This window comes from Carcharhinus amblyrhynchos, chromosome 1, assembly GCF_965287045.1.
Source record: "Carcharhinus amblyrhynchos chromosome 1, sCarAmb.v2.hapA, whole genome shotgun sequence".
Classification (NCBI taxonomy): Eukaryota; Metazoa; Chordata; class Chondrichthyes; order Carcharhiniformes; family Carcharhinidae; genus Carcharhinus; species Carcharhinus amblyrhynchos.
The window spans coordinates 96,654,430-96,676,434 of record NC_137324.1 but is presented as its reverse complement, the minus strand read 5'-3'; the positions used below and the strand labels follow the sequence as shown (position 1 = coordinate 96,676,434).

General features: G+C 40.7%; 1 protein-coding gene across 3 annotated transcripts in view; it reads right to left on the bottom strand.

Moving 5' to 3' along the window:
* Positions 1–1,987: 1,987 nt before the first annotated feature.
* The window catches only part of anapc4 (anaphase promoting complex subunit 4), a 98,827-nt gene continuing 78,809 nt past the window's right edge, over positions 1,988–22,005 (bottom strand). For all 3 annotated transcript variants that reach the window (XM_080189285.1, XM_080189295.1, XM_080189276.1), the window contains exons 22-29: positions 17,442–17,539; positions 17,290–17,351; positions 17,031–17,066; positions 16,786–16,887; positions 14,144–14,221; positions 6,463–6,633; positions 5,085–5,208; positions 1,988–3,237 (exon numbers count right to left, since the gene is read on the bottom strand). In XM_080189285.1, coding sequence (XP_080045411.1) covers positions 3,007–3,237; positions 5,085–5,208; positions 6,463–6,633; positions 14,144–14,221; positions 16,786–16,887; positions 17,031–17,066; positions 17,290–17,351; positions 17,442–17,539 — 902 coding nt within the window. In that variant the 3' untranslated portion in view covers positions 1,988–3,006. The remainder of the gene's footprint in view (positions 3,238–5,084; positions 5,209–6,462; positions 6,634–14,143; positions 14,222–16,785; positions 16,888–17,030; positions 17,067–17,289; positions 17,352–17,441; positions 17,540–22,005) is intronic.

Here is a 22,005-nt window from a genome sequence, read left to right as displayed (position 1 = left end):
GAATGTAATTATGTAAAGTGGAAGAGATCAGATATAACCAATTGCCACCAAAAGTTTCAGTGACTGCTACAAAATAAACCTACCAAGCAAAACCACAGGAAATTCAGGGAGGGCAGGGAATAGCTGTACTTGCCTACTTTAACTGCAGGACCTGATCTGCCCTTTGGGAGAAAACACATCAATTTATCAGCAAGGCAAGCAAGTTACAGCAAGCTTATGGCAATGAAGGGGTTGCATGGCATCTTCTTTTACACCAACATTTATTACTGAGACATCAATATGTGAAGGGTGAAATTAGATGCATTGATGTGCTTTCTGGGGATCACAGCTGTGGTACTGGCAAGCTGCAGCATCCTATTTTGTCAGACAATGAAAGCAGCAGAGATTTTAGCAAGGTCATCTGGAGTTCTTCTTGAAACAAATTGGATACTGGAATGGTTATGGTTAAATTACAAGGCCAAAGCTTGGAAAATGAGGCCAGCTTTTGCTCATCTTTGCAGTTAGGTGCTTCACTGCTGCTGGGGTTATGCAATTAGCATTCTGGCACCTGGGCAGAATCAGGGTATCTGCTCTTTTGACTTGACACAGCAGAGATGCCTGCAGCAACATCATACATCACTCAGCATCCAATTGCCTATTATGCTCAAGAGAAATTCAGCCAGCCAACATCAAAAAGAACAAAGAGGCACAGGAAGCTCAGACTTTACATTTTTCCTCAAAAACACATATTTTATGTTCTAAACAGTCTGTGAAAGTAAGTTATTCCAACTTCTCCTTTTGTTCACTCAATTATAGTTTGTATTACAAGCCCCCTTGTCATCAATCTGTTAAGTAGCAGGAAAAATATTTCATTACTCCTAGTCTTTTAAAATCACTAATTCCTGACACTGTTGAAAGTTTTACTTACGTGCACAGGAAAGAAGGCAGTGAAGTTATCAAAACAAAGACATGAGTTAGAAGCTTCCAAAATGAACTAATTAAAAAAACTCCGTGTCGGGGCTCGTTTGATTTACATCTCTAAAATGTTTTGAATTTGAGCATTGGGGAAGTCAGAGAGATACACTTGTACCTCAACTCTATGTGCAAGCTCATACAATTATTAATATACAATTATTCCCACCCCCCCACCACTCCCAGAAACTCCTTGAAACCCAATAGAATCCTTGTCACTGTTGAAGAGGATAGTCGGTGGTCCAAAAGAGGTGGGGCTGGGTCCTTTATTACTTGGATGAGAAATGAAGGGATGCAAGGGACAATTCAGATCTAGAGATTTCCAGGAACGTATTGATGGAAGAGCAAAGTCACACTTATCTAGCTCTGTTCAAATCAGGTTCAAACAGTAATATCTTTAAACAAATTAATCTGTATTTTGCTTCTTGCTCTCTGTTTCTGGAGCTTCATGAGCATTTTTTTGATTTGCATTCCAAGCTTACCTTGTCCATGGCCCCTTCTAATTCCAATTACATCGTGAATCTCTCTAAACATTATCCACACCGTTCTCCAGATTTTTAAAGAATTAGCAAACCAATTCCCTAATTCAACCAGGCGGAGATTGCTATGGTGTCACTGACTTGTAATGTACCTATACATGTGCAGGAAATGCTACTCCTCATGTTAAGGTGTAAATTGACAGAGCCCTTTTATATATCTAACAGATTCTCCCTTAATCTTTCCCATCAATGAAAAATTCCTCAACTTTTCAGCTTTTTTTTGGAATCTATACTTGCCATGCCTGATGAATTCTAGTGAATTAGGATTGTACATTTCCTGAGGCTCTTGTATTATTTTAATCATGGGATGTCCAGAATTACATGACTCCAACTGTAGCCCAGTGCTGAACAAGTTCAAGATCACACCCCCATTCTTTGGTATATAACCCAGAATTCCATTTACCTTTTCACTTGCACTGTCAAATTCAAAGAAATGCAAAACTTATAAATGTGATATCAATTCTAAATTTTATCAATGAAACACATTGTCAAAATCTCAATGTGAATCAGCTTGCTGTAATAAGGAAATAAAAATAAGATCAGGTAAAGGATCTTGCATGTTGTCACTGAAGACACATTTGCAGTTACATACAAGTGATCACAAGTAAATGAGGTCAAGTCTGGAGAATATTCATGTAGTACAAAATAAAATGCTTCACTTAAAAACCAATGCAATGTAATATTACAAAACATTTCCTGTACTGCACAGTTATATTTAATGATGTACACAAGTCAACACAATTCTGATAGCAGACAGGATTGTTTTTACACTCCATTTTAATTAAAGATCTTTACAATATCGTATAGAAAATAGTATACATTCATTGGCAATGTCAACATTTCAGTAACACAAATGGGTTTTCTGTGTGTTTTTTTCAGAATTAGATTAAGCTCCCTTATATTTTGTGTTCATTAAAATATTACTGAAGTGCAAGCACCCAATGTTAGCACCTTGCACTCCCAATTCACGTACAACACAGGTAACTGCACAATACGTCTCCTTCTATTCTCTCTGATGATGGAGGAAAGTTTCCCCTCTGTGTCAGCTTTTGTGAAATTGTCAGTTCATTTACAAAGAACACTACAATTAGTACAGAGATGAAAACTTACCTTGTGTGCTTTTCTCCAAAACCTGAAAGGTAACCTCTCCTGTACCATTCCGATTACCTCAGCTCCTCATTTTGACCCCTTGAAAATTGATCAATTTACTAACAGCTGCAAACTTGGGGTGGGTTTATGGACTAGGGTTACAGCCTGTAGGAACAAGGTTCAATCAGTGCAAAATTATCAGGTGCAGTGGATTCAAGTAAGGCCTTGAGATGAGGTGATGATTCCACTGTTGCACCAGAGTTCTATTTAAAGTACCAAACCTCAGTACGTTTAATGAGATGTAATGTGTGAAATTGCACCAGCCAGTACTGACTCTGCATATATTCAGTCCAATGTGTACAAAATAAACTGGATCAGTTCTGGGCAGACCCAGGCTGTATTTTTCATGACAACATCTTATATGTAACTAACTCCAGGTTCCAGGTACAGACTCCAGGCTAGAAGCATCATCCTCAAGCAACACAGGGTTCTCAATACCAGCAGCATCATTGACATCAGAATCATCTTGAGTATTCACTAACTCTTCCTTTATCCCACTAACATCTCGAGACTCTGGCTCTTCTTCCTCTTCATCCACTTCTCCATCATCTTCTACATCCATTTCAAAAACGCGCACATGTCGTAGGTTTGAACTGAGCTGTGGAATTATGTTAAGTAAGTTAATGCACATTGTAGTTCCATTTACCTAGTTCAGAAAACCATGGAAATTTGATGAGGTTTTATATATACGCTTAGTTTTTTTGAATAAATGTTAAGGTACATTATACAGTGAGTATCGTTAATGAGTGTTCATCATAAACTGGAGGGGGGGGTAGAAAAAATAGGTCAGTTGAGTTCTTATCAAACAGAATGTGCTATCACAATAATAGTGAGTCTAATGGCATGCAAGTATAACAATTTCAGGCAAGCAGCCGATATCCAAAGTTGCTGCGTGAGCTTTGCAAAAATGGTATTTTGCTGTCTGCCTCACAACTGAAATACACTGAATGTCATAACAGTATTCATGCAGTCTATTTGAAATGCCAATATTTAGGAATAGTAGCATATGTACCCTTTCAATGACACGATAATTCTTAATTATCGCCACCTCTGGCAACATAAATTAACTCTTACTCAAAAGGCAGACTTCAAGGAACATCTTAGGAAGGGAATTACAGAGCAAAGGGCCAAGGCAGCTGAAGGAATGGTTAGTCAACAACATGTAGGCTAGACTAGGCAGATGGCAGATATCCTTTCCTAAAGGACATTAGCTATTCGGATGGGTTTTTATGACATTCCTCATTAGACTTTTAATTTCAAATATATTCAGATTCAAATTTCCCCATCTGTCATGGTGGGATTCAAACCCAGCTTCCCAAATCTTGGCCTGGGTCGGTGGATTGCCAGTCCAGTGACAATATGCTAACACCTCCCAATTGGGGTGTTTGTATCTGCAGCAAAGGCACTGATGAGGGCTTCAGCAGTGGATAAGCTGAGTCAGGGACAGAGTTAAGTGATATTACAGAAGTGAAAATAGGTAGTTTCAGTGACAGTGATCGTGTACTTGCAAGTTTGTCTTGAGGAAAGAGGTTTAGTAATACTTGTATATAACACTGGTTTGGCCTCAGTTGGAGTACTGCATCCAGTTTTGAGTGCTGCACTTTAGGAAAGATTTGAAGGCGTCTTGGACAGAGTGCAGTCAAGATTCATGAGAATGGTTCCAGGGAAGAGGAACTTCAGATGTGAAGATATATTGGAGAAGTTAAAGGAGTGTGAAATAGTAGGCATAATAATAGTGAAGGAAGCAGTACTGGTAGGACTGACAACTTTGAAGATGGATAACTCAGCAGGGCCAGCTGGATTGTATCCCAGGCTGTTGAAGAAAGCCAAGGAGGAACCAGCAGATGCTCTGAGGATCTTTTTCCAATCCTGACTAGATATAGGTGAGGTCCCAGAGGGCTGGAGGTCTATGGACATTGTATCATTATTTTTTAAAAATGCAAGGGTTATAGACCTGTCAGTCTAATTTCGGTGGTGGGTAAGTAACTGGAAATAGTTCTGAGAGACAGGATAAACTGTCACTTAAAAAATCATGCATTACGTCCTCTTGGTTTTAATGAGGAAAGTTCGTGTCTCACCAAACTAATTGCATTTTTTGAGAAGTGACAAGGAGAATTGATGAAAGTTAATGGATGTTGTCTACACAATGATTTCAGTACAGCACTTGACAAGGTCCCACATGGCAGACTGAAACAGAAAAGGTGAGATCTCATGAAGTATAGGGGAATGTAGCAGCGTTGGATTGAAAATTGACTCTGACAGAAAACAAAGGGTAATGGTCAATGGATGTTTTCTGTGAATGGAAAACAGTTTCCAGTGGTGTTCCGTAGGGTTCAATATTGGAGACCTTGCTGTTTCTTAATATATATCAACCTCACCATACCAGACATTTAAAGCTATGGGATAGAGTTAAAGTATACGCATTGGTTTATTTAAAACACTTACCACACAAGATACTTTACGAATACCATTTACAGCAATATACTGTGCTTTCATATTCTCTAATGTCCGGGACTGATTTTCAACAGTTACAGTCTGAACAGGAATTTGATTGGTCTGCTCATCTAGCCTGTAAATAAAACAAAAATTCACTTTGGAACACTGAACTGAAATTCACAAAGAACAACATATAGGGCAAAAGAACTCTTTTTTTAAAGAAATGTTAAAGTAAGATTAAGATCTGAGTGAAAGTGGGAGAGGTGAAAATACTTTACAGTTCACAGAAGCAAAAGCTTGCATGTAAAAATATACGTTTAACAACTGTAAATCTTCTTTTTAACATCTAAATTTTGAAAGGAAATATTATTTCAATTACTAAATAGCTAAAGTGTTTGATAAAGAATAGAAGTGGCAATAGAGAATACAACCCATCGAACATGATCTACCATTCTACAAAATCATGGCTTTATCTTCTGCCTCAATTCCACTTTCCTGCCCACACTGCTTAATAGGAAAAACTTTAAATAGATGGGAATTGAAAGCATTGTTGGTTATATTACATTCACACAGACACGCACGCATCTTTAGACTATGGGAGGAAACCAGACCGTCCGGTGAAAATCCACGTACACATGAGGAGAATGTACAAATGCCACACAGATACTCACGGCCAGAATTACATCTGGGTCCTAGAAGCTGTGAGGCAGCAGTGCTAACCACTTCACCCCCATATAAAATCAGTAATTTTAAAATTAAGGAAACTCACATGGACTGTGGCTCTTTAAAAACTTCCATATTGCATGGACTACACTATAATCAGTTGTGAAAATTTGAAAAATATTGTAATATCCAATACTTGAAATTAGTGAAATACATTAATTACAATGATGCTCCACCTATAAAGTGATTTGCGGGAAATTCTGCTTTAAGACTATTTCCCAGTTATTCTGTCAGGATAAAAATACTTGTTTCAAAATGGCATGAGAAGTATTTGCAAAATGCTTACACACACAATTGCACATTTCAGTGGACAATTTTATGCATAATATTAAAAAGCACAACAGTAACATTTACATGACAGAAACCACCCCCACTCACCCACCCACCCCTTCCTAAATTAGAAGGCAGCTTTCATTCCCTTTCCATGGGAAAGGACATTAAGACTTTTGTTTTTGCATTTCCAATGGCCTCCAAGAATGCACACATCTCAATTTGGCAAAGAGAAAACCTTTTAGTTCAGATAATTTCTGACAGCATTTTGTGGATATAACAATAGTTTTGACAATAGATGGTCTCCTTTATTCTATATTCTTGTATACAGATTAGAACAAACATACAGAACTTGAATGTCATGTCTGCTAATATAGGTCAAGCACTCTGTTACCTTTTACCAGTATCCAAACTGAATTCTTCCTCTGTTTCGTCATTGATGTAAATTGATGATAGTGGTAGCTGTGCCAAGATTCGACCTTTCTCTTCTTTATCAACGTATCCCTTCAATAGGACTGTCAGCATTTCATCATCGTAAAAACCAACGTCCAAAAAGCTGAATTGACTAAAACAAAAGCCAAATAATCCATATTTTCTAAATTGAGAAGTCATTCAAATTATCATCATAAACCTAATCTGTACTGTCCGCCTTTACCTTTCGGCCTCTACAATGGTTAACATGGGATTCCTTTGGAAAATATGCTACTGGATCAATTTTTAAACCTGGTGTTATAAAGTAGAACTACAAAATACTGAGAAGCCATAGAACCTAATTTGCAGCATATTCAGAAGAAATGTTTAAAAGCCATTAGGTAATATATATGAGGGAATAAAAACAAATACTAACTAAGCAACAAACTGAATTCAATCGAAAGACTAATTGAAAAGCAAATATTGTGGTTGCTGGAAATATGAAATAAAAACAGACAAGGCGGTATTTGCGGAGTTCAACAATTTCAGACATTAATTTTTGCCCCATTTTGTTTTTTCTTCTTGTTTTGGTTTTTCTCTTAGTTTGCTTTTAGTTAACACTGCACGTATTCTCGGCACATCTTTAGGTTTCTTGTTTCTTTTTTCCCCTCATCACCATTCCCTTTGGCCCTGGAAGATTAACTTGTCTGTCATTCAACCTCTCCTGCTTTTCACCTTAACAGGCCTTCCTTTTGTCCTTGTGTTTGTCCTGCTGACTCCTTGCTCCAAATTTACAGTACTGATGAAAGGTTAACATTAACTTTATTTCTTTCTCTACAGATACTGCCTTATCTGATGGGAATTTCCAGCATTTTCTGTCATATTAACGCTAATACTCTGTTGGACAAGCCCCCAGTAAGAGGCCACTGTACAAGACTTTAGTCATGCAAATTCTTGAAATTTTAGTTTCATTTACTAGCCATTTTTACTATGCTTATAGATTGTCTAAGTGGATTTTGTATAGGCATTTATGTAGAAGGCAGATCCGTAACAACACTGTGGATAATTAAGTCAGATAATGTCATTGTGATTGTCTTAAAAAAGACCGCATAAGACCTCTGGATGCACCAAGACCCCAAAACCAACCAAATACTTCAGTACACAGGCGTAGCCACCGCTGCAATGTGACAGTCAGCTTTCAGACAGTAAAATCCATCAGGCAGCAATGAGACAGATAACCAGATTGTTTTTTTTAGTGATGTTAGATGATAGATAAATTTTGGCCAGATAACCAGCAGACCCACCTTGGCTTTTTCAATTTGTACCATGAAATCTTTTACATTCACCTGATCAGGTAGGAGTATAGGAATAGCCTTGATTTAATATCTTAATTAAAGATGTAGTATAAGCATGTTCATGCAGAACAAGGGTTAATGTGGGACAGCAAAAACAGTACAGCCCATGGTATGATGTAGAGTGTCACATGATGGTAGATAATGTATAATAGAATCTAGGAGGATCCAGCACCCAAGCAGTGCTGTACCTCGGTGATGTATATGGTTTATGGGTTACCAGTAAACAGTTAATTTTCAACCATACAAGCCTCCAGACCACTTAGTGAGACACCAAACAAGTTAGTAACAAAAGACAGAATTGGGAACAGTGCAGTAGCATTGTACTGTAATGTCAGCCTAGTTTATATGCTCAAGCATCTGGAATGTGGCTTGAACCCACGCTGTTCTGATTCAGAGACAAGAGTTCTACCGCTAAGTTGAGGCGGACACTGCCAAAAAAAGCAACAGTAGCACGTGTTTGTGTTGACATACTGATTAGAAGTTTTTTAAAATTTTCTTAGAAAAAGACAAATGGCAGCCTAAATCAAAAGGATTAGCAAATTTTCATTGCTTTGGACTGTCGTACATAGTAACACATAGCAAAACTGGAGAAAGGTTTACGAGAAATAAATATAGCAATAATAAAAGACAAACACGTAGAAAGCAAAGATGATGAGAAAAACAAACAAAAAACAAAAGGACAATATACAGGAATAAATAGCCTGGACTGAAATCAGACAAGAGAAAATATTTGAAAACAGATTTAAAATTAATAGGAACAGTAAATATGATTTGCACTCACTGGTTTCAGATGGATTAGAAGTAAACTTACTCAAAGACAACATTAATAAAAGATGTGGGCCTGATGGTAGTTATCTTCATGAGTTTATCATTCTGTGTGACTGCATATTATGGATATAGTATCAAACCTATATAGCAACTCAAAATGTTCTAAAAGCAGCAATTATACTTTAGTCAGGCATGTATTTATTCCGATTTGATTTTAATTTAAAAGGATGATCAGAAGCTTATAAAAAAAACACAAGACTTGAGGTTTGAAAATATTTTTTGGATTACAATGTAGACTTTCTTCTTAAAAACTTGCTCCTATGTGTTCAACAACCAGACACTGATAAGATATGTGCACAGGTACAATTCAACAGAAAAGGCATTACTTGTACCAGTTGAGAAGTTTAAATTCCAGTATCATATTGAAACCACATTATGATTTGTAGATGACCGCTTATTTTGATTTGAAATGTCCATCAACAAAGAACTCCCAGCAATTCTTTTGTGTAAAATTACATGGCCTGGGAAATTCAGTTCTATAAAATGCTGTTACTCCTAACTGATTTGTCAAGAAGTGTCACGCTTATCCAGATCTCAAATTTGAAATTAATAGATTAAAACTGGTTCATTTGGTAGAGACAGTAATATCTTATTTTATGCAAAACGGAACTATGCAAAAAAAATACTTTTTTGGAAGGGAAGCTGGCAAACTTTTTTCAGACGGTTATAATAACTCTATATGAATATACAAATCAACTTACATTTGCACTTATATATATGTGCTCAGTTTGCATTTGGGCAAATGATTTTTTTCTTCAGTAAACCAAGTGAAGCTCATAATTCAATGTTTGCCATGAACTTCCCAACATAGATAAATGGTTTTACTTTATTTCAACATCAGAATAAATAAAATTGCATCATTTATTTGTACTTAATATCCCAAGCCACATGCATTTTCTTAAACTGAGTAACTCAAATATATAATTTGCAAATGTCACAAAACAAATTAAAAATATTTCATGGTATTTCCTCAATGCATCCTGCATTGTTACATTCATGCACTGTGAATTCTTTAGTATATTGAATAAGTACAGAATGCAATGCTAAAGTCAACAATGGTGCATCACTGAAGGATTTGTAGGTACTTGGTCAGATAAATAAGCTGTTCATATGGCCACAAATGAATATTTGATCTCCTCTGAACAATGAACTATCTTTTTCAAATACTATTTCTCATCTGGGTTTATTGTACTAGTAATATCACCCTCTTGCGCCCATTTATGTATGCATATTAGGTCAAACCAGAATAAACTCTGTAAAAACGAATTACTGTAGATGCTGAAATCTGAAACCAAAAGAGAAAATGCTGGAAAATCTCAGATGACCCTTTGTCATCTGGACTCGAAATGTCAGGTCTTTTCTCTCCTTACAGTTGCTGCCAGACCTGCTGAGATTTTCCAGCATTTTCTCTTTTGGTTTCAGAATAAACTCTATGTGCATACAGACACTTTTCTAACGTGCAAAGATATCACAGTTGGGCAACAAGGTGGCACCGATTCCCTAGCCAAGTAAATTTGGATTGGAGAAACTTCCAAGAAACCATTAGAGGAATTAGCGGGGTTTGATAGCCCATTCACTGGATCACCCACCCACCATGCATCCAGTCACCCCAGCAGGATCTGTACCGGATGGGCTTTGTTGTTGGTCATCATCGAAGTGGATATGGTGTTGTTTCCCTGTGGGTCCAGCGGACCACCACCAACCAGAGGGGCATTCTCCCCCTTACCACTGAAATCACAGGTCACCCTTCCCACCCGCCTCCACCCCTTCTCTCAGACTCCCACAGGTTCCCCTCACCCCTCAGAACATGCCCACTCAGCCCCCTTCTCCCCTTAGACTCACACAGCACTCAACCCCTCCTCTTCCTTCAGACCCTCACTCAGGCCCACCTTCAGGTCATGCATCCTGGCATTGCCAACTGTGCATTGCCCCCTGGCCTGGCACATTGGGCTCCTTAGGGAGGGTCAAGGAGATGTATGCAGTAGTCATCTGCCTCCCCCCTGCCGCTGCTGGCAGGCTGCAAAAGGAGGATCTGCGTCTGGGGAGTTGCGTGGGCTTGGGCTGGGGGCTAGAGGTTGACCTTACCACTCTCCCCCTGGGATCGGGTCTTGTGGCTGGACAACCCCTGCCAAACCTGCAAATCGCATCTGGCATGGTGATTTCAGACAAACCTGTAATCAATACCTGCATTCCTGTCCGTCAGCTGTGCAAATTTTGAGCTGGCCAAGTCATTTTAATCACCACATCCCCTGGTCACTTGGCAAGAATTTAAATCCTTGCACCTCTCCATCCTACAGAAGAGATTTTTCTTTCTCCCAGAAAGCTGCAGGTGAGAGCAAACCTATTTGAAGTCCTCTGATTGAGAGGAGATATCAACGTAATGCATAGGGTCTGCACAGCTGCGCACTCAGCCCAATGCATTCACAGCTTTGATTTGAAATCTGAGGCTTCCTAGCAAGCTGAAACTTTTGAAACCCTCTCTATTCCATTGGAAAGCTTTGATCTCTATCAATTTCAAGGTGCAGTGGCTTCTATGGACAGGCTCCAGTCAGCTGTGTTTATTTACATTTCCCCCTTCACGTAATGCATCTCAAGTACCTCCATTATTCTTAACCACAACTGACTCTAAGTCTGATTGACAGCTTTGGTTTCTTCAAAGGGAAGGAGTGGTTTAATTTCCTCTTTTGCAGACTGCTTGTCCAGTAATAGTTTAATTCCAGCTGATCATAAGTCACTGATGGTTAGTTTGAATCCAAAGTCTTCAGTACTCACTTTAGCTGCAGCTTGAATGCAGAGATGGGCTTTAATTTTAGCTGCTTATCGGGACAACATTAAGTACAGATGACTGGAAGATCACCATAATGTCGATCATTCTAGGTAAAGCCCAACAGGGAAGAAATATTTTTCTTTTTACATGAAGATGAGATACCAGTCACAACAGGTGACACTGCAGAACAGCGTACAGGGCCTCTGTATTTGCAAAGGTGTTATGACTATATCACAAATGTGCGATACAGATACATATAATAAATGGCCTGATTTCCAAACCAGTAACTATGGGTTGTCCATTGATAAGGTTTCTGCTATATGGGGAACCAGAGTTGTAATTCCTGGAAAGATCAAAACTTAGAGATGAGCTTGACGAAGTGTCTAGCAAAAAGCTACCTCTGGTGGCCAGGGTTAGACAGAAGACACAGTGAAACTATGTAGAGCACATCAAAAGGAAAGCATTATCGGCACCTTTGCAATCATGGAAATGGCCAGCTAGAGTGTGGCAGAATCTGCATATAGGTTTTGCAGAAGGCATCAGGTATTCATCATGATACAAAGTCATTAAAAGCAGGTTGAGGGGTTTCTAATGAACCAAATAGCTAGCAAAATTCCAGATATTTTGCATAGTTTGTTTGCTGCTTATGGGTTCCCAGAGGCAACTGCGTCCAACAACGGACTTCACAGTTTTGTTCAGAAGAATTTGAAAAATTCATGAGAATGGAATATAACACATCACAGTTTGTGGAGAGGAACATCGGAAAAAGGCCATTCAGTTTATTAAGCCTAATCTGTCATTCAATCCAATCGTGGCTGACCATCCACTTCAATGCCTTTTTCGCAAACTATCCCAATATCCCTTTATATCATTAGTTTTAGAAATCTGTCAATCTCTGCTTTAAACCTACAGAGCTTTACAGATTCATAACCCTCTGAATAAAAACAAATTCTCCTTGTATTGGTCCCAAGTGGCTTCTCCCTCATTTTGAAATTGTCTCCCTTGGCTCTGGACTCCCCAACCAGGGAAAACATCTTGCCTGAATCTACCCTGCCTATCCCTTTAAGTATTTTGTAGGTTTCACTGCGATCACTTCTGATTTGTTGAAACTTCAGAAAACACAGACCCAGTCTCCCCAAATGCTCTTCAAAGGGCAGTTCTGCCACCTCAGTAACAAGTCTGGTGAACTTTTGTTGCACTCCGTCTATGGTAATAATATTCTTCCTCAGGTAAAGGATACTAAAACTGTACAAAGCACTCCCGGTATGATCTAAGCCAAGGTTCTATACTACTAAAGCAAGACTTTACTACTCCTATAGTCAAATCCTCATGCGATAAAGGCTAACATACAATTAGCTTCCTAATGGATAAGAGGGGTGTGGAGGGGTATGGTCCAAGTGCAGGCCAGTGGGACTAGGCAAAAAATGGTTCAGCACAGACAAGAAGGGCCAAAAGGCCTGTTTCTGAGCTGTAATTTTCCATGGTTCTATTTTCTAATTGCTTACTGCACAAGAATATTAGTTTTCAGGTTTGCTAATGGAGCAGAGAACACAGTACAAGTTTTTAAACGTACCCTTATTCAGCAAATGCTAGGTATAAATTAGAATAAACATCAATCTTGAGAGTTGTGGGAATTTTTTTTTGTTTATTTACTGTAACAGACCTCACACAACTGCCAGCATTATTCCAGCAGGTTGTTATTTGGAAGACAACTTAGAATAAAGTTTTCATCACTGAAGCCACATCCAGCAGTTAGCAGGAGAAAAACAATCCAGGGAGAAAGAATATTATAACAGGGATAGAATGAGAATATGGTTAAAGCTGAAAAGACATCATAGATGGGTGAAGTATGTACAAGGAAGAGTCATGAAAACATGCAGCATTCACACATATTTGGTCACAATATTGGCTAGTGAAAAGGTTAGGTTTGTACATATAAATGATGCTTTTACCTTCAGAGTTTCACAAAAAAGGTGGTTGGGAGGAATCAAAATGAAATAACTGAGATAGTAGAGTTCCAATAATTACTCCAACATTAATGGTGCCTGAAAAGTTTCAGACCGAGATAGGTCAACAGCAAAATCAATCTTCATTGGAGAAAAGAATCTCCTCAGATTCATGCCCAGGTCCTTCTGAAAATTTGGGTCAAAAGAGTAATCTTCTTAAGTATAGGAAGCCTGTTAGGCTTGTAAAGAAACAAAAAGCAAGAAACATATGCAAGTTGTATGGAATTTGAAGATTGTGTACTTGTTCTTGCAGAACAGAATTCTCTATTAGACAGGATTTTACTAGCCTTGCCCGAATGGCCCATGGGTCTATTTCCCGTCCTGCAATCATATTACAGTACTCCCTACTTGATTTGCTCTGATAAAATGTACACACTGAAAAAAACACAATGCGCCTTTCTAGATGTGTACTGACCTACTCTACATTTCCAAGATTTAAGTATTTATTTCAGATTTCCTGCATTTGATATTCCTCTATCCACCATATTAGCTTACTCAATTCACAACATAAATATTCAGCAAATGACACCACGTAGAACAAGAGGTTCTATAGCTACCTTTCAAAGTATTTGTACACAATCCTTCATTTGCTAAATTATTTGCTAAATAATTTAGTTTGAGACTAAATACTTGCAACCAAAATTCTTGGAGGGCTCATGCTAGAAACAAGGAACAAGCTGAACATATCATTAATAATTAGAATCTCACCTTTCTTTATTATTTTCATTTCTGGTGTTACATAAAAGATCTCCAAACTCTACAGCAAGCAGCCAGTTAGGAATAGACCTGTATAAAACCATTACAAATAGGAATATTTAAAATTGAGCTGTGGTCCTTAAGATTTTACCTGAGACATTTAATTAAAAAGCCAATTTTGTCAGATCTGTATTCAACACAATTTTCACCTTTCTGAAGTTAAAAATCACAACCCGTGCCCGGCCAGACCAATCTCCCAGACATGCACCCTCACCCACACAGATGGCCAGCCCTGATCAACCCCTTCCCTCTCTTTCCCAGCAATCCTCTGGCAGAGTGGCAGGACCCTCCTCCAATGCAACCAATCTCACCTCCCCAAAAGGCCCTGCTTCCCAACGACCAATCTCCTGGAGGCACCTCCATTGCCGCTGGAAGGGCGGGGTTGGGCTGACTGTTCCGTGTTCATGGGGAGCTGTGGAGGGAACCACTTCCAGCCAAGGGAATAGGGAGATGCTAGTAGGTCTGGAGGCCTCAGTCCTGGGCTTGCTAACTGGATGCTAATGCTCATATAAACATTGAAGTCAGCTCCACGCCAATTTCCGGCACCAAAAGTCTTTGCTGTGGAGGCTGTGGCACCCAGTGGGGAACCTGCAAAACTGTCTCCGCAGGTGTCTCCTGGCCCACTGCACTGCTAGAACAGAGCAGCGGGCTGGGAGAGTCGCCCCCAAGATGTTTAGATCTACAAAGGATATTGTCTAATGAAACTAAATGTATTCTCTCTATATATCTGCTTCTGGAAATTAGTGTTAACATTAGGTGGTGCCAAGCCAGATGTACCACATACAAATGTAGTCCTTTCTTAGGGCCCTTAAACCAAAATCTGTTTCATTTCACAGGGTCCAGGAGAACATAAGAACATAAGAAATAGGAGCAGGAGTAGGCCATCTAGCCCTTCGAGCCTGCCCCGCCATTCAATAAGATCATGGCTGATCTGTTGTGGCTCAGTTCCACTTTCCCGCCCTCTCCCCATAACCCTTAATCCCCTCTCTTATCAAAAACCCATCAACCCGCTTCTTAAAAATATTTAGCGAGGCAGCCTCCACCACTTCAACGGGCAGAGAATTCCAGAGATTCACCACCCTTTGAGTGAAGAAGTTCCTCCTCAACTCCGTTCTAAACCGCCTCCCCTTTATCTTGAGGCTGTGCCCCCTAGTCCTACTGTCCTTTTTGAGCGGGAAGAGTCTCTCCACCTCTATCCTATCCATCCCATTCATCATCTTATACGTCTCAATGAGATCTCCCCTCATTCTTCTAAACTCTAGCGAGTACAAGCCTAGTTTATTCAGCCTCTCCTCATAGCTCAACCCCCTCAACTCCGGTATCAGCCTAGTAAACCTCCTCTGCACTCCCTCCAGGGCCAAAATATCCTTGCGCAGGTGCGGCGCCCAAAACTGCACACAGTACTCCAGCTGCGGCCTCACCAATGCCCTATACAGCTGCAGCAAGACCTCGCTACTTTTATATTCAATCCCCCTCGCTATGAAGGCCAGCATCCCATTCGCCTTCCTGACCACCTGCTGCACCTGCAAGCTGGGTTTTTGCGACTCATGCACAAGGACCCCGAGGTCCCTCTGCACCGTCGCCTGCTGCAGTTTTTCGCCCCGTAAGTAATAGTCCTTCCTACCATTCTTCCTACCAAAGTGGACCACCTCACACTTGCCAACATTAAATTCCATTTGCCATTTCCTGGCCCATTCGCCCAGCCTATCTAGATCCTTCTGCAGACTCTCCACACCCTCCGCACAATTTGCCTTTCCCCCAATCTTGGAGTAACCACCGAATCACCAATACCCAACTTAGCTTTCCTTGTCGTTAGTCAACATTTTAGCAACTGAATTTTTATTTCCAAAAATAAGCATATACCACTGCACCAACACCAAGCACCAAGCACACTCCAATTCCATTTGTTCTGCCAGTCCTAGAAACCCTGCAGGAATTGAGCTTGATTGTGCTGTTCCTGCGGTTAAATAATTTGTCAGCACTGAAAACTCACACGAAGAGCGACACTGCACTGGGGGTGGTTTGTGCTAATCAAATTATGTATCTGCTTCAGTAGAGTTTCTAGAACTGCCAGAAAAAAATGAAACAGGAGATGGTTAGGTGGACTGAGCAATTTTTAAAAACAGTATTCTGACAATAGATATTTAGTAAACAGTGATTTAACAAGTGAACAGCTGGTACCTTAATGGAGCAAAATTGTTATACAATAAGTGGCACATTGATTTTTAAAGTTATTTTAAATCACCACACAGAATGACAAACCAACCTTGGGATGCTCAAGAGCTAAAGCCAAGCATTTTCTACTTTTTTTTTAAATACATACATCTACAGAAATCAACCACGTTTCTCCTGATCTGTAGCAATTTAAGCACATGCTATAAGGATCTGCAGAATGTGACTTATAAATAAGTGATCTGCATATTTTGTAAGTGGAAAATTAATTAAATTTGTACATGCAAATTTAATCTTGGACACTGTTTCATGTTTTAGTTTGAAAATATATAACACCTGCAAGTAATTTTCATAATCAGAAAAATAATTTACAAATATCACAAAACCATGAGTTGTAAATTCCAATTTGCATCAGTTCTCACCTTGAAAGATCAGTGGGCCTTCGCATAATGTAGATTCTGGAAGATTCAATGTTGTGCATTTTGAAGACTACATACTGTAGATTTGAAGACTTATCATTCCAGCTGTTAAGAAAACATACAGCAGGTTTCCGTTTTATTACCAGAAAATTGGGGGGGAAAGCAAAGTTATAGAACAAAACTTGTTATATCAATTTCATAAATGACTGATTGTACATGCTAACAATTAAAAGTACCAGTGAACTTACAATGATGGCAATGAAAATCTGGGCATGATACCCTCACTGAAATTAAAAAGAAGCAAGCATATTAACAAATAAGCTTGAACATTAATTTCAGTAAATATCAGAAACTAGTCCAGTAAAGTAGCATCTGGTTATGCTGAGAATCAAAATTAATATACAAAAAATTCTTTCAATTTAATTAATTATAATTAACAAAATCATTTTTAATTAATAGTTAAAAATCTGCTAATTTTCTTGTAGTAAACAAAAAATAAAATTTTACGTTGGCTGCAGCTTGTATAGAGGCATGTAGACAACCTGATGGACAGAATTTCCAATCACTTCCTATGAAAGAAACCAAAAACACCAAGAAAATGGTGAAACTACTTTTATGATGGTTCATTGTAACAAGTGTTTGTGTGATAGAATACTTACTGCCGGTTTTTGTAGGCAACTATCAATTTGTGCTTCCACTAGCCTTTTAACGTAATGTAGTGATTTCTTGGGAAAATATGGAAAAAGCAAGGGGCTTTCTGCAAAGAAATGTGTAGAATCATAATAATTATCCTGGTATTGTAATAAAAATGAGTACATTTTGATGCAAAATCCTTCATTATGAAGATACATAAAAATATCTGTATTGGAAGTTAAACTCAGTACATTAGATTTTGAAAAATTGAATGCAAAGCAACTGAAAGTGAATCAGAGGAAAAGAAAGAGGTTGAAAACCAGTGAATACAAACTTAATGACTCAAATCATCTAATATGGGGGAGGAAGCCTCTGATAAATTTACATAATGATTTCTGTTGGGGCCACGGACCATGAGGAAGTCTCGACCTGCGCATATCTGCTGTACTTACATGGGAAGTGATTTTATCCTACCTGGAATTTTCTATGATTTCAATAACAGTGGCATAAAAGTGGCCAGAACCATGGAAACATAGGCTATTAGTACTAAACTTACCCTGGTTTTTGCACAGATCTATTTGAGACTCCTCCCTTCCACCCCTGCAATGTTCATTTCCCTTAGCCCTTACATACCCAGCAATGTTCACTCCTCCCATTTCATAAGAACATAAGAAATAGGAGCAGAAGTAGGCCATCTAGCCCTTCGAGCCTGCCCCGCCATTCAATAAGATCATGGCTGATCTGTTGTGGCTCAGTTCCACATTTCCGCCCTCTCCCCATAACCCTTAATCCTCTCTCTTATCAAAAACCCATCAACCCGCTTCTTAAAGATATTTAGCGAGGCAGCCTCCACCACTTCAACAGGCAGAGAATTCCAGAGATTCACCACCCTTTGAGTGAAGAAGTTCCTCCTCAACTCCATTCTAAACCGCCCCCCCTTTATCTTGAGGCTGTGCCCCCTAGTCCTACTGTCTTTTTTGAGCGGGAAGAGTCTCTCCACCTCTATCCTATCCATCCCATTCATCATCTTATACGTCTCAATGAGATCTCCCCTCATTCTAAACTCTAACGAGTACAAGCCTAGTTTATTCAGCCTCTCCTCATAGCTCAACCCCCTCAACTCCGGCATCAGCCTAGTAAACCTCTTCTGCACTCCCTCCAAGGCCAAAATATCTTTGTGCAGGTGCAGCGCCCAAAACTGCACACAGTACTCCAGCTGCGGCCTCACCAATGCCCTATACAGCTGCAGCAAGACCTCCCTACTTTTATATTCAATCCCCCTTGCTATGAAGGCCAGCATCCCATTCGCCTTCCTGACCACCTGCTGCACCTGCAAGCTGGGTTTTTGCGACTCATGCACAAGGACCCCGAGGTCCCTCTGCACCGTCGCCTGCTGCAGTTTTTCGCCACGTAAGTAATAGTCCTTCCTACCAAAGTGGACCACCTCACACTTGCCAACATTAAATTCCATTTGCCATTTCCTGGCCCATTCGCCCAGCCTATCTAGATCCTTCTGCAGACTCTCCACACCCTCCTCACAATTTGCCGTTCCCCCAATCTTGGTGTCATCAGCAAATTTTGGCACCCTACACTCGGTTCCCTCCTCCAGATCATCTATATAAATGGTAAAAAGCTGAGGCCCCAGCACCGACCCCTGGGGCACTCCACTAGTCACCATCCGCCAATCCGAATAGCACCCGTTGACCCCCACTCTCTGCCTCCTATTTGACAGCCAATCCTCTATCCACGCTAACACCCTACCCCCAACTCCATGTCCCCCGACCTTCTGCAATAACCTCTTGTGAGGTACTTTGTCAAACGCCTTCTGAAAATCCAGAAAGACCACATCCATCGGCTCTCCTCTATCCACTGCCCTAGACACATCCTCATAGAACTCCAGTAAATTTGTCAGACACGACTTCCCTTTAATGAAACCGTGCTGCGTCTGCTCTATCAAGCAATTCCCTTCAAGATGCCTCGCAATTTCCTCCTTAATGACGGATTCTAACATTTTACCTACCACAGACGTTAAACTAACCGGCCTATAATTCCCCGCCTTTTGCCTGGCACCCTTCTTAAACAACGGCGTAACATTAGCCGTTTTCCAATCTTCCGGCACTTCCCCGGAATCCAGCGACGTCTGGAAAATAACCACCAAGGCATCCACTATCATCTCCGCCATTTCTTTCAGAACCCTGGGATGCATTCCATCCGGTCCTGGGGACTTGTCCACAATCAGCCCCTCCAGTCTGTCGAGCACCGCCTTTCTAGTAACAGTAATGTCATTAAGACCCTCCAGTCCTACCACCTTTCCATCGCTAACACCCGGCAAATTATTCACGTCCTCCTCCGTGAAGACAGAAACAAAAAAGTTATTCAATACCTTAGCCATATCCCCATCCCCTACCACTAGGTCCCCTTTCTCATCCTCTAAAGGACCAACGTTCACCCTAGCCAGCCTCTTCCTTTTTATATATTTATAAAAACTCTTGCTATCCTTTTTTATATTAAGCGCTAGCCCAGCTTCATAGTTTCTCCTACCCTTCTTTATCAACTTCTTTGTCAATCTTTGTTGACATTTAAACCTCTCCCAATCCTCTTCTCGCCTACCCTTAGCTACTCTAAATTCCTCCGCTTTTAATTTAACACTTTCCTTCACCTCCTTCGTTATCCACGGCTGATTACCTCTCCTCCTACTATCCTTTTTGACCATCGGAATAAATTTCTGCTGAGCACCAAGGAAGATCTCCTTAAAGATCCTCCACTGCTCCTCAGTAGACCCTCCCTCCAACGCGCTCCCCCAGTCAACATTCGCCAATTCTTCTCTCATCCTACCGTACTCCCCTCTATTCAAACAAAGTACGCGTGTCCGGGAACCCACTTTCTCCTCCTCCATCTGCACCAGAAACTCCACCATACAATGATCACTCTCCCCAAGAGGATCCTTCACCGCAAGGTCCCTTATTCTACCTGCCTCATTACATAGCACCAGATCCAAGATAGCTCGCTCCCTCGTCGGCTCCAACACACACTGTTCAAGGAAATTATCCCGGCAGCATTCCAAGAACTCCTCCTTGAGCCCACCGCGTCCAACATGGGTCGACCAATCAATATGCAGATTGAAATCCCCCATAACTACGGCCGTCCCATTCCTGCACGCCGCACTTATTTGCGCGTTAACAGCCCGCCCCACCTCCAGATCATTATTCGGGGGCCTATAGACGACACCCACCAGCGTCTTCCTCCCTTTGCTGTTCCTAATCTCCACCCACAACGATTCCACTTTCTGCTCTTTGGCTCCAATATCATCCCTTGCTACCACCTTGATGCTATCCTTAATCAGCAGAGCTACACCACCTCCTCTTTCCTCCTGCCTATCCTTCCTAAACACTTGATAGCCCTGTACATTCTGCTCCCAGTCCCTGCCACCTTGCAGCCACGTCTCTGTAATGGCCACCAGATTGTATCCATTTGTGTTGATCTGCGCCACCAGCTCATCCACTTTATTCCGAATGCTTCCCACAACCCCACCAATTTTCAACACCACAACTGCTAATGTTGATCTCACCCTTCTCTACAACTGCGCGTGGCCATTCCTGCACCCTTTCTTCCAACTCACCTTCTAGATTCTCTGGTTTCTAGCTGGTTGGAAGAGTAAGCATTGGCAGTTTGTGGGTGGAAGGGGGAGGGGTGAAGACATTCGGGGGTTGAAGGCACTGTCAGTGAGGAGAGGTTGTGTAGGTCAGGCAGATTACAGTTCAATTTTGAACAATGTCAGTCAATGAGCTGAAGGCAGACTGTAAGTACCATATCTTTAGTTCATGGCAAGTAAAGGGGCGTAGCTGCATTGGAACGATGCTCAACAATTTGCCTCCAGACTTCTTGTCCCTGCATCCCTGCTGGAGCCAACATGAGTAGGTGCAAAGTCTCCAATTTAAAATGGTAAGTGGGCAGATTAAATCGCAGTAAATGTCAGAGGCACCCTCTCGACACTGATTGGAAGAGCTAGGACAATTAATTTTGTTTTCATTAAGATGAAGGATCCACCTCACTGTTCTCCGGAGCAGTATACTTGGTGGCTGGTGAGTTTTGAATTTGCAATTTAGATTTTTTCTTCTCTCTACTGCCGGTTTGCAGGGTTTTTGTTTGTTTTCGCTTTCCGTAGCGGGAGCAGTCGGGAAGGGAGCGTGGGAGAACAAAAAGAAGGCCGCAGTAGACAGCGGGCAGCGGAGTGAGGTGGGTGCAGAGTGAGTGCTGTAAGGGCTTTGGCTCACAGGGCTTAGGCACAGTGAGTTACTGGTCCATTTTTTCCTGTTTTCCATTTCTGTGTCCATAACTCTAAGGGTGGTCAGGTAAATGGCAGGGTCCTTGGGGAGATGCGTCAGCTGTGTTAGGTGCAATATGTGGGAGTTCCTGGAGACAACACATCTCCCAAAAGTCCACATCTGCACCAAATGTCTGGAGTTGCAGCGTTTGAGGGCCCGAGTTAGGCGAACAGAGCTACGTCTGGAAGATTTATGTTCTTATTTATTTTTAGTCAGGGAGAATGAGGCAATAATGGATAGGAACCACGGTCACGTGGAGATCCCA